The 13,907-nt window shown below is 34.4% G+C and overlaps 1 protein-coding gene across 9 annotated transcripts in view; it reads left to right on the forward strand.

The window, feature by feature from the left end:
- The window catches only part of ECT2 (epithelial cell transforming 2), a 70,690-nt gene that overhangs the window by 40,034 nt on the left and 16,749 nt on the right, over positions 1 to 13,907 (forward strand). For all 9 annotated transcript variants that reach the window (XM_045788660.2, XM_087861401.1, XM_087861399.1 and 6 more), the window contains 6 exons: positions 958 to 1,068; positions 1,699 to 1,795; positions 3,571 to 3,652; positions 9,361 to 9,439; positions 9,800 to 9,919; positions 13,086 to 13,224. In XM_045788660.2, coding sequence (XP_045644616.1) covers positions 958 to 1,068; positions 1,699 to 1,795; positions 3,571 to 3,652; positions 9,361 to 9,439; positions 9,800 to 9,919; positions 13,086 to 13,224 — 628 coding nt within the window. The remainder of the gene's footprint in view (positions 1 to 957; positions 1,069 to 1,698; positions 1,796 to 3,570; positions 3,653 to 9,360; positions 9,440 to 9,799; positions 9,920 to 13,085; positions 13,225 to 13,907) is intronic.

Here is a 13,907-nt window from a genome sequence, read left to right on the forward strand (position 1 = left end):
TCATTTTATTTTTCCTTCCCTTCCCCTGTGTTCATCTGTTTGGTTTCTTAAATTCCACGTGTGAGTGAAATCATATGGTGTCTTTCCCTGACTGACTGCTTTCACTTAGCATAATACCATGCTCTAGTTCCATCCAGGTCCTTGCAAATGGCAAGATTTCATTCTTTTTGATGACTGAGTAATATTTCGTTGTATATATATATACACTGCATCTTCTTTATCTATTCATCTGTCAGTAGACATCTGGGCTCTTTCCATGACTGTTGTGTCACATGTCTTTTTGATGCCTATTAGTCTCCTCAGTTAGCCAAGACATTTTTCCTTTTTTTGTTCTTGAGTTTTTGGGAATATAATTGATCTTTTAAATGGTGGTTTGGGGGCGCCTGGGTGGCACAGCGGTTAAGCGTCTGCCTTCGGCTCAGGGCGTGATCCCGGCGTTATGGGATCGAGCCCCACATCAGGCTCCTCCACTATGAGCCTGCTTCTTCCTCTCCCACTCCCTCTGCTTGTGTTCCCTCTCTTGCTGGCTGTCTCTATCTCTGTCAAATAAATAAATAAAATCTTTAAAAAAAAATAAATAAATAAATGGTGGTTTGGATTCATCAACAAATAATACCATGTTCTTGGGTACTAATTACTATATTCTGAACTTACAGAAGTTTTTAAACTTTGTCATGTTTATATCAATACAATAAGCATTAATATACTTTCGTTTCTTTCTGAGCCTTTGCTTTTCAAGTTTTAGGCTATGTGTACCAGTTGATGCATTTTGGTTAGCAGTTAACTCATCAATGAGAAATTCATAAAATTTCTATATTTAATTTGAGAAGAAACTTATATAAAATTTTTCTTTTGCCTCCAGTATGTCAGGTTTTGACTTTATTATTTGACTTTAAATTTTATGACCTAAGGGTAACATGTATAACAAATTAATGTGTTTTTTCTTCTTCTTCCTAGTCAAAAGATTTGGTAAAAACCTACCCTCCCTTTGTAAACTTCTTTGAAATGAGCAAGGAAACAATTATTAAATGTGAAAAACAGAAACCAAGATTTCATGCTTTTCTGAAGGTAATTTGCAATTCTTTCAAATAAAAAATCTGAGAATAATTTCTGAAGGAGTTCATTTAAATTATGCTTTTAGTAAAAATCTATCCATGTAAGAACACCTTAATGTTTAACCTGTTAACTTTAGCCAGACCTGAGAGTGGCAATGATATAAGGCTTCAGAAGATTTAGGTAGCAGAGGCCAAGAGGGAGCTGAGTGAATGAAAATGTTTTCTGGAGGTACTCATATTTTTTAAAGTTGTACATGTTTTAGTTCTCAGACATTTGTCAGTGTGATTTGGTTTTGCCTTTAAGGACTTTTTTTTTCTTTACCAGTGCTTTATTTTGTTTACTCAATGGTATCAGCATACTTAATACTTCAAAAACTGTTTTTTCTTGTGAATGGTGTGGAATTTATAGGAGTGTGCAGAGAAACTCACTTTGTGTTTAAGATGTTAATCCTTGAGTGGCCAGGAGGTCATTTCAGGTCCTGGAAGATTATTCAACCACAGTAGTCTTCCAGAGAACAACTGCCATCCCATCTCTTCTGTTAGTTCTTTTCAGGGCACTAGTACTAAGGTGTAATCTAATAAATGTAAGGTGTTTAATCTTTGCAGAAAACCTTTTTTTTATTGTTAAATTAATTCCTTTTAGATAAATCAAGCTAAACCAGAATGTGGACGGCAAAGCCTTGTTGAACTTCTCATTCGACCAGTACAGAGGTTACCCAGTGTTGCCTTACTTTTAAATGGTACTTGTCTGATCTGTTTTCAGACTATTTTGATTGTTTTTATGGAATTGTTTTGCTCTAAAAATTTTGAAATTCTTTTCATTTTCATAGTTTTCTTAGATTTCAGCATTAGAAGTTTATGTCTTACATAGAAAATATCTTTGTGGATAATCTTAAAATCACAGGTACTACAATAATTCAGTCTCCTAAAATGCTTTGTTACCTTATCAATTACAATGACTATTATTTTAGTTTTTGTTTCTCTACGGAAAGCCTTACATTTCATGGTGTGTCATTAATTCAAAATCAGTTTACATCCATGTAAACAAAACTCACCCACGAAATCACAAGATGAGAGATAATTCATGTCTCAATTTATTTAGTCCTTCTCTGAATCTTTAAAAGTTCTGTATACTTGGTCTAATGCTTACTTTCTTTCTTAGATTGTGCAGAACACTCTTGAAGCCTGCATCCATTTATTCTAGATCTTAGAGAGTTTATTTTTTTACAGTTAAATTTTATAAATAAATTTTGCCTGTAGCAAAAGAAAAGCATATGTATATGCCTTTACATTTAGCTGACTAAAGTAGTGAATATTTTTAGGACAGGGTCAATTTTTATATTTTTAAAATTAAGTATGAAGACTAAATTACAAACAGGAATAAGTTTGTAATAAAGTATTTTGATACCCAAATGTTAAGCACATTAGTATGGATAGCAGCAGATAAGGAGGCTAATTTTGGGACTGTTTAATCTATTTTTTTTCTCTTTAAAATATTTTGGGTAATATATTAATTGTAGTAATTTAAAAAATTGATCATTTTTTAAAGGATATCTAATGTAGGTTAGAATAGTTAGTTTATAAGATGATTTCCCCCGTCTTCAAAAGCTGTCCTGTTTTTTAAGATTATAAGGAGACTACATGAACAAAACAGTGTGATTTAACTTTACGAGGCATTTTTTTGATTATTTACTTATCTTCATTAAGTACATGTAGAAATCTATCAAATAGTTTCTAAGCCTTTCTCCTAACATTCCAACTTAGAGACTGGATGGGCATAGTACTAGGGAACCTGGCATGGAGATGGAACATGGCATGAGGAACTTAACCTGGATAAGAGTCAAAGTACCAGTATGTCTTGAACCTCTAAGTTAAACAAAACCTGCTTTCAAGGTTACTGAATGCTCTCTGTGATAGATCCATGGGCTCCAATATGAAATATAACATATAATGACTTCTCAGTTAATTGAGGATTGTGTGTTTTCATTCAGCACTTTGGAGAGACTTTGAGGAACCTAGGTGTCCCCAAGCTTTACTAAAAGGGAATTGAGATGGCAGTGTAAGAAAATGTGTCCATATTCTGAAAATTTAGTCAATAAAAAATGTGGAAACCTTAACAAATTTGGAAGAAGAGAGCTCCTAAGAGAACATGGCATAAAATTTTTTTTGAAGTAAAGCTTAGGTAATACCTTTAAAAATTAATCAACCTATCAAAATGGACAGCATTTTATTTTTTTTAAAAGATTTTATTTATTTTTTAGAGAGAGAGAGAGACCATGAGCAGGGGGAGGGGCAGAAGGAGAGGGATAAGCAGATGGGTCCCCGCTAAGCTCCCCAACATGGGGCTCTATCCCAGGACCCTGACATCATGACCAGAACCAAAGTTAGACATTTCCAACTGAGCTACCCAGGCGCTCCAAGATGGACAGTATTTTGAAGTCTTGGATAAAAAACTACTGGGGGTTTTTTTCTACTATTTTTCTAATAATGGAAAAAAACCATTTTATCATAACAGATCTTAAGAAGCATACAGCTGAAGACAATCCTGACAAAAGCACTCTAGAAAAAGCTATTGGATCACTAAAGGAAGTAATGACGTAAGTGCATTATTTCAATTTCTTATTGATTCCTAGATGAAAATGGAATTGTATGACAATTAGAATCATAAATGGAGAGAAAAATGTCAGTAGCAAATTTTTATAAAGTGATATCTTATTTTTCTAATATTTTCACATTAAAATGAGAGAGGAGTATTGTAAGAATACCTTGATTAATCAAAAACATTTTTTTCTTAAGGTATTAAACTATTATGCATAGAAAGTAACAATGATTTAGAAATTCATAATAAATGTGCTTCCGGACATGTTCTTCCTATACCTCCAGTCATAGCATGTTCTTGTCTTCATTTAAACTACCCAAATGTAACTCAGGAAGTTGACCGTGGTGAAATAAAAAGAAAAGATTTATAATACTTCTTTCACTTTTACTTTTGACTTTTTGTTTCTTACCTTGAATTTAATGGAGTACAAATTGGTAGGGTTGGTTGGAGATGTATTAAAAGTATAAACTCTGTGGAATTGACTTGGGTGCTTAACTGTTAAACTTAGGCTAATTACTGTGGGTCTAACTTGGAGACATAGCTCTAATCAGGAATGATCTTTCTTTTTTTAATTTAAATTCAATTAAATAACATATAGTGTATTATTAGTTTCAGAGATAGAGTTCAGTGATTCATCAGTTGTATATAACACCCAGTGCTCATTACATCACATGCCCTCCTTAATGCCCCTCACCCAGTTACCCCATCCCCCTCGCCCCCAGCAACCCTCAGTTTGTTTCTTATGATTAAGAGTCTCTGATGGTTTGTTTCCCTCTCTAATTTCATCTTATTTTATTTTTTCCCTCCCTTCTCTCCCCTATGCTCTGTTTTGTTTCTTAAATTCCACATATGGGTGAAATCATGATAATTGTCTTTCTCTGATTGACTTATTTTGCTTAGCATAATACCCTCTAGTTTCATCCATGCCATTGCAAGTGGCAAGGTTTCATTTTTTTGATGGCTGAGTAATATTTTTTGATGGCTCTGTGTGTGTGTGTGTATGTGTATCGTCTTAGGGATTGTGAGTTCAAGCCCCAAGTTGGGTATAGAGATTATTTAAAAATAAATAAGTAAATAAACTTAAAAAAGATCTTTTATTTATTTATTTTTTATTTTTTACATTTTAATTTTTTTGTTTTTTAAGATTTTATTTATTTGAGAGCTAGAGAGCAAGTGAGAGAACACAAGCAGGGGGAACGACAGAGGGAGAGGGAGAGACAGGCTGAGCAGGGAGCCTGATGTGGGGCTCCGTCCCAGGGTCATAACCTGAGCCAAAGGCAGATGCTTAACCGACTGAGCCACCCAGGAGCCCCAGAAATGATCTTTCTTGATTATTATAATCAGAAATGAAAACTGTTGCTATTAATTGTTTGCCTCATGGAGGGTGAGGGCACTTCAACTGTTTGGACTTTGTCATCAACATGTTTAATAGATTTAGTTAAATGACTTCTGAGATTCCCTGAGGTGCTTCTATATGAAACAGTTTCTTAAAATACTTGCAAAGGAGCTCTTAGAGACTTTACTAGCCTAGAGAGAGGGTCCAACAATAGAATAATGCTCAAAATAGCAAATAACAGTTTCTGTTTTTGCTGAAAGGGTTACACATGCTTTTTGCTTATGTTTATATTTTATATGTTGATCAGCCAGCCTTCATGCTTTTGCTTTGGTATTTTGGGGCCAGGATAATAGTTTTTTTCTTCAACACTTAATAATTTAACGTACTCTGCACATAATTTATTTTGATCTTTTCAACAAACTATGAAGTAGACAGTCAGTGTTAACTTATGTTCCCGAAAGAGAAAGCTGTAAGGTTATTACTTGCCCAATTTATCTATTTGGTATGTAGAGTACTTTACCAGTATTATTTCGATGGTAGCTTATACTAGTTGTTATTTATGTATAATATGTTTTATAAACAAAGATTATGGAGTAACCTAAGTAGGGAATAGTCATTTGACTTGTTTTCTCCCTTAGAATAGTATCAATTGGCAGCTTTAGGGATAAAGACCCATCCTGATAAGACAGGTGATTAAAGATTTCTTTCCTTTTCAACATTATTTAAGCTTTCTGAGACTTTAAGAATCTTTCTAATCTATCCTTATCCTAAATGCTATGCTCATAATAGGTTTTCAGTAAATGTTGAGTTATAAGAGCTGCTATTTTAATGTTGAATTGTGATGCTAATTTATAAACCTAATAGAGTTTGACCACATCTGTGTTCTTGAGATTTTTGAATATTTAGCCTAGGTTTTAAATGCTTACTATGGTTGATTGAAACTATAATTTTTCAGGAAAAGGAAATAAAAGAGATAGTGCCAATTAACTAGTCCTTGCTATTTAAACAAATGAAAATCCCCTAAAATTAGATTCTTACATTAGTTATACATGCTTAGCTTATTATTTTTTAAATTTTTGTTTATTTTTGAGAGAGAGAGAGAGAGAGTGAGCACGCACAAGTGGGGGGGAGGAGCAGAGGGAGAAACAGACTCGCTGCTGAGCAGGGAGTCTGATGCAGACCCGATCCCAGGACCCTGGGATCATGACCTGGGCTGAAGGCAGATCCTTAACCGACTGAGCCACCCAGGTGCCCACACATGCTTATTAGCTTATACAGATTAATTTGTTATAGATCGATGCTCTAGTAGCTTTAGTATGTATGTGTTTTTTTGTTTGTTTTTTAAACTATATTATGTTTCAAATATAGTTTGATTAATTTTGGTGTATGTATACTTCCATGAAACCCATCACTAACTACCATCAAGATAAGGGACATTTCTGTCACCTCCAAAAGTTTACTCATGCCTTTTGGTAATCCCTTTTCCTGCCTCTCCCAGTCCTGCTTATGCTAGGGTAACAGCTGCTATTGTTTTTATCGTATAATTTCCATTTTCTAAGATTTTATCTAAATAGAATCAGACAATACATTGTCTTTTGTCAGTCTTCTTTCACTAGCATGATTGTTTTGAAATTAGTCCTTAGGGTTGCTCTTATCAGTAGTGCATTGCTCATTATTGTTGTCCATTGTATGGATGTAGCACAACTGACGTATCCATTCATGTGTTGGTGGAAATTTTGATTGTTTGCCGGTCTCTGCCTCTTACAAATAAAGCTGGTATGAACATTTGTGAACAAGTCTTTCTATGAATATATGCTTTCCATTCTCTTGGATAAATACCTGGTGGTAGGAATGGCTAGGTCATGTAGTAGGTGTATGTATAACTTTTAAAAAATTGCGAAACTGTTTCCAAAGTAGTTGTACTATTTCACATTCCTACCAACAGTATATGGTGAATATCAGTGATTCCATGTCCTTACCAACTCTCACGTGGTTATTTTAATTTGTGAAATTTTAATAGATGTGTATGTCTATTGATATCTCATTGTAGTTTTGACTTGGGTTTTCTTTAACAACAAATGATGTTGAGCATTTTTTCATGTGCTTATTGCACTGGCCAGAAGCTCCACTACAATGTTTAATAGAAGTGGTTAGACTGAACATCCTATTCTTGTCCTGTAACTGATTTTAGGGGGAAAGCATTCAGGTTTTCACTAGTGAGTGTGATAGTAGCTTTGGGACTTTTATAGATTCCCTCTATTAGATTGAGGAAGTTCTTACTTATTTCTAGTTTGTTGAGTGTTTTTATCATGCAGGGGCATTGGATTTTGTCAAATGCTTTTTCTCTATTTAAGTGATCATGTAGTATTTGTCCTTTATTCTATTGGTATGGTGTATTACATTTATTGATTTTTGCTTCTTAAGCTTGTATTTCCTGCGGTAAGATCTTACTTGGTTATGCTGCATCTTTTTTATGTTGCTGGATTTGATTTGCTAGTATTTCATTGACGGTTTTGGTGTCTATATTCATAAGGGATATTGGTCTACAATTTTCTAGTCATGTCTTCTGGCTTTGGTATCAGGCTGATATTGGTTTTATAGACCACTTTGGAAAGTTATTTCCTTTTTTGGAAGAACTTGGGAAGAATTGGTATTAATTCTTTAGGTGTTTGGTAGAATTCATCGGTGAAGCCATTTGAGCTTTAAAAATCACTAATTGAATTTATTGTTATGGATCTATCCAGACTTTTTATTTCTTCTTGAGTCAGTTTCTATCGTTTGTGTCTTTGTAGGAATTTGTCCATTACATCTAAGCTATCTAATTTGTTGGCATGCAGTTGTCCATAGTGTTCCCATAATCCTTTTTGTTTTTGTAAGGTTGGTAGTGATGTCCCATCTTTTATTCCTGATTTTAGTAATTTGTGTCTTCGTTTTTTTTTCTTGGCCAGCCTAGCTAAAGGATTGTCAATATTGTCAATCTTTTCAAAGAGCCAAATAATTTTGTTGATTTTTCTGTTATTTTTTGTATTCTCTATTTCAGTAATTTCTATTCTATGATTCCTTTCTTTCTGCTTGCTTTAGATTTACTTTGTTTTTCTCCCCTGGTATCTTAAATCAATAATCTTAAATCAATAACCTAACATGCTTAGGTTATTGATTTGAAATTGTTTTTTATTATATGTGCATTTATAGCTATAAATTTATAGGTACTGCTTTAGTCATATACTATAATTTTCGTATATTGTGTTCTTGTTTTTTCCCTAAGTATTTTCTAATTTCCTTATGATTTCTACTTGACCCATTGTTTATTTAGGAGTGTGCTGTTTAATTCCCACATACTTGTGAATTTCCACAGTTTCCTTTTGTTGTTTCTAATTTTACTCCATTGTTGTGGGAGGAGATACTTTGTATTATTTCAATCCTTTCAGAATTTTTGAGGCCTATTTTATGGCCTAACCTGGAAAATGGTCCATATACACTTAAGAAGAATGTGTATTTTTTTGTTGTTGGGTAGAGGATTTCTATCATTTAACTTTCAGCCTATTTATGTCTTTGAATCTAAAGTCTGTCTTTTATAGATAGCATTAAGTTGGGCTTGCCTTATTTGTCTCCAGTCACATAGGAATTGACTTCCCAGTGTCTTGATAACCTCTTTTCTTATCTTATCTTTTCTTTTCCTTCTCTTTTCTCTTTCTTTCTTTCAAGAGAGAGAGCACCCTGTGGGGGGGGGGGTTGGCTAGGGGAGTGTTTGGGACACAGGGAGAGGGAGAGAGAATCCCAAGCCGACTCCACACCCAGGATGGAGTAGAGCCGGGCTTGATTTCATGATCCTGAGATCATGACCTAAGCCAAAATCAAGAAGAATTGGACACTTAACCAACTGAGCCATTCAGGTGCCCCAACCCTATTTCTGTATATCTTGATGGCTTTTTGGTTGTTTCAGGAATAAGGTGTATCCTTTCCTCCTTTCTTCATCTTGTATGGAAGCAGTAGTCTTAGTTTCAATAAAATGATTAGCATATGACTTGGGAATGACCTACAAAAAACCTTAACTGAACTTACACTTAGAACTTCTGTTAACCTGAAGTTTGTACAAGTTTAATGTATTTTAGGAAGTATATAGTGAGTATAGTAAAAAAAATAATATAGAAAGAAGATAGTAAAAAATTTTCTGAAGGATTCTATGGAATTTTTTTTTTAAATATACTGGGCTACTTTTAGGAAACATTTTAACTGATTCAGTTGTCAAAATTAAGATAGACACATGGAAGATCTTTTTTCTGTGACATGAGATATCTTTGTATGCAGTTTTCATAGTTTATTGTTTTAAAAGTTGAAGTTTTAAAACTAAACTTATTAATATTTTTCAGCCATATTAACGAGGATAAGAGAAAAACAGAAGCCCAAAAGCAAATTTTTGATGTTGTTTATGAAGTAGATGGATGCCCAGTAAGTATTCATTTTTGATGATTGTCAATTTATTTTCTTTCTTATTATTTAGATTCTGTAGTTTTAATATAAAAGGAATCTTGGCACCATCTTTTTCTCTTCTTTTTTTTAAGATTTATTTTTTTAAGATTTATTCTGGAGGGTGGAGAGGGGCAGAGTGAGAGGGAGAGAAAGAATCTCAGGCAGACTCCCCACTGAGCCCACCATGGGGTTGGATCCCTGAGATAATGACCTGAGCCAAAATCAAGAGCTTAACCAATTGAGCCACCCAGGCGCCCTGGCACCATTTTCTTTTAAATGATAACTTTAAAAAGATTACTACCAAGTGATCTCTTTTACTAATATTTTCGTTCTGTACAGGCTAATCTTTTGTCTTCTCACCGAAGCTTAGTCCAACGAGTTGAAACAATTTCTCTAGGTGAACACCCCTGTGACAGAGGAGAGCAAGTAACTCTCTTTCTCTTCAATGACTGCCTGGAGGTAAATTTGTACTTAATGTAGTATATTAACACTGCTGATTTGTGTGACTTGCCTGAATATTTAAAGCAAGCTTTGATTGAAGTATAATGTACAAGTTAAAGTAAAGCTAACTTAATCACTTTTTTTTGGAGACCACTTGTTGGTTTAATGCCATTAATAGAATGCTTTTAAGAGAAGGCCTAATACTAAGAAGTATGATAAATTTTCATGACTTAACATCCAAGTCAAAATGAAAATTTAGGTTATTTTCATGCTAATAAATGCTTAGAATTTTAGGAGCTTTCCATTTCTACGTATGTTTGTTCAAGATCCACAAAATAATTTTGAAATTTAGTAGATTTTTCAAGCAAAGAGGGAGCCAGTATTTTGTTGAAGAATAGGGTAACTTCATTATTTACTACTATGAATTATGATCCCCTGATTCTTGCTTAAATCAGCAGGTTTTAGGGTGAGTGAGTGGTTAGTATATCAGATGGGGTGCAATGATTATAATTCTAAAATTCTCATCTATTAAAGCATTTCCCCCATATTAATTCTGTGGGTACATTGGGTCATCTTTGTGTGCTTTTCCAACTCTTAATAGTGTATTTTTATTTTTTTAATTTTTTAAAAGATTTTATTTATTTATTGGACAGAGAGAGGGAGAGAGAGCATGCACAAACAGGGGGAGTAGGAGGCAGAGGGAAAAGCAGACTCCCCGCTGAGGAGGGAGCCCGATGCAGGGCTCCATCCCAGGACCCTGGGATCATGACCTGAGCCGAAGGCAGACTTAACTGACTGTGCCACCCAGGCGCCCCAATAGTGTATTTTTAAACAACTGAACAGTCTAATGGGAGATATAAAGATGTGTATTTTCCTTTATCTCAGAAAAAAAAGCCTGTATTTTGATAAAACAAATATTAACCAGAAGACTCCTTTTACCTTTCTGTTATTGGGTAGCTTGCTGTTGCTTTCATTGAAGTAATTTGATGGGTTTCCTTTTTCTTTAAAGTCTGTACTTTATCCTTTTCTACTTCTCTTGAAGTGCTGTCCTCTTATATACGTTATTATTTAAAGTATAAAATACAAGGGACTTTGAGAGAACCAACCATGTGCAGTTACAGGTGTAATAAAATCTCACCAAAACTTGATTTGTGTTAAATGCAGAGATTTGTTATAGTGAGGTTAATAAAAAATGGTATTTTTATTGGTCAGTAATGTCACATTACAAATACTACACATACCCTGAACTGAAAAAGTCATAAAAAATCATGAGGCAGGTAATTCTGAACTACCTGTCACCCCATAAGAAGAACTTCAGCCTGCTTTGCTTTGGAGAACAGGGGCTAGGTAAAGTCAGTTTCCAGTGAGGTTTTACTGTATATAGTTGCTCAGTACTTCTATTAATTTGCTTCTCTTAAAAGCCTTTTTTAGGTTTTTCCTATTGAAGTGCCCAGATCAGCTGGCTCCATTGTCTGTACTTCTTTGCTAATCTATTCTGGGTTTTATCCTCTTAATCCTGAGAGAGTTGTGGCTTACTTTAAATTTTTGATCATGCGTCTTCAAATTCCATGAAGTTTTCTATACCTGGCTCAGAGACTTACCCGCCACTTTAATTCCTGTCATTGGCTAGTCCCTGTAGCTTCCGAGTCCATTATGTGATACCCCCGTTCCTCATTTCCTTTATCTTCTTAAATGCACTGACTTTTTGTTCTAGTTTATCTTAGCTCCCTATCTTAGAGTCATATTAACTTAAACAACTCCATCTCTAACATTCAATTTGGACTTCAAGATTTATAATCCTAAACTTTTATTCTTTAGCTTGTTTAAAAAAAAAACAAAACCTTAGCAAATTTGGAGTAAAGAATATGGCAAAAGTTAGCAACATTTAAAATGGATAAAATCTATATTGACTTCTCTAAAATTTGACCGTTGCTGTTTTACTGAAGCCAAACTAATTGAGGATTTGCAGACATATGTTCCTTTTTATATTTTATCTGTGTTTTGAGTTTTTACCTTGATGTGCTAACATTTGTGTCATCAGTTTTGGTACTTGTTATTGTTTTTCCTTTTTAAAAATGAACTTTAAAATTATTTGCTTAGCCAAATTGAATTAAAAGTATATTCACATTGATAGTGGAAATTATTTAAAGAAAGTCTATTGCTTATTTTTCCTATATTAATATATTTAATAATGTAACACAGATCTCTATCATATTTCTGCTTCAGTGTGAGTGTGATATTGACCACCTTTTGATCTTTTCTGATTAGCCAGCACAGGGTAGTGCATTTTTAGCCATACTTTGTCATTCATGATGATGACCAATCTCAATTCATTAAGTAACTTATCCTAAATCATTTCGTGTTACTGTCTTTCAGTTGATGATTACAACCTCAAAAAAGACGTTCTTTTAAAAAGGCAAAATAGTACATTAGGCTTTCATGGAAATGAAAATAATAAATTTAAAGACCTTATAAAATTCACAGAATTCAGTACATTATGAATCACTAAGTTCTTTCTGATTTTGCTCCTGTCTTTCCCAGAGTTACTTTACCTACCTCTTTCTCTTGTAGGAGTTCCCGGTTTTAGATAAAGTTACATCTTAACACTGCACCTTAACTTTATTATTTGTACCATTTGCGTAATGTATTGTTTAGTTAGTTAGTTCTTTACCCTCTTTCTCAGTGGTACGTAAATATCATGAGAGCCAGAACCGTTTCTGTGTTATTTACTCTTTTGCCCTCCATGCCTTGTACAGGATCTGAGATCATTGTGAATTCTGATCTTAAACTGAAATCAATTATCTTTTGAACCCAAGACTGAGATCCCAGAGCAACTATTCTCCTTCCTGAACTCAAGGCTTTTTGTTGAAGATTCCTGGGTCCTTCAATGCTATTCCTTCTCAAAGTGCTTCTAAGTTCTTTCACACCTCTGGGACCTTTTGCATAGATCTTGTCCCTTGGTCTGTTTTCCTGACTTTTAGGCTCTTCTCATATATACATGAGTATTTCTGCTACACATATTACATACATGTATGAATTTGTCACATGGTAACTCTGCTTCTTATCACATAGTAATTCTGGTATGACAGTCAAATGAATCACATGTAGATTTATGTGATTAGTATAATTTTTAAGTATTTGGTCTTTAATTGTTTTCATTCGTATTATTTTTTTCTGTAATCAGATAGCAAGAAAACGACACAAGGTTATCGGCACTTTTAGGAGTCCTCCTGGCCATACCCGACCCCCAGCTTCTCTTAAGCATATTCATCTAATGCCTCTTTCTCAAATTAAGAAGGTACTGGACATAAGAGAAACAGAAGGTATGCTCACTGGATAAACTGTTTGGCTAAATGAAAATAGTTTATATTCATTGTAGGTTTGATTCACTCCCCTTTGTTTTTGTTTTTGTTTTTAAACTGCTTAATTATTTTTTTAAATTTTTTTTTAAGATTTATTTATTTGAGGGAGGGAGGGGGAGAGAGAGAGAGAGAGCGAGAGCCGCACTTGAGCAAGGGGAGGGGCAGAGGGAGGGGGGAGAGAGACAATCTCAAGCAGACTCCCCACTGAGCATGGAGCCTGATGGGGCTTGATCTCACAACTCTGAGATCATGACCTGAGCTGAAATCAAGAGTTGGACGCTTAATCAGCTAAGCCACCCAGGCACCCCTAAACTGGTAAATTATCTTTAAATACAGTTGGTTAGCTTTGGTAAAGTACTTTTTCTTGTATTTTATCCCAGTTCTTCTCTAGGAGCCTACTTGATAGCTTATTTTTCTCAAATGAAAATGCTATCTCAGTCTTTGGGGTATCTTCATCCCTTAAGGGACAAAGAGCTTTTATTTTTTTTATTTTTTATTTTTTTTTTAAGATTTTATTTATTTATTCGACAGAGATAGAGACAGCCAGAGAGAGGGAACACAAGCAGGGGGAGTGGGAGAGGAAGAAGCAGGCTTATAGCGGAGGAGTCTGATGTGGGGCTCGATCCCATAACGCCGGGATCACG

This window comes from Ursus americanus, chromosome 4, assembly GCF_024610735.1.
Source record: "Ursus americanus isolate L20-20 chromosome 4, mUrsAme1.1.p, whole genome shotgun sequence".
NCBI lineage: Eukaryota > Metazoa > Chordata > Mammalia > Carnivora > Ursidae > Ursus > Ursus americanus.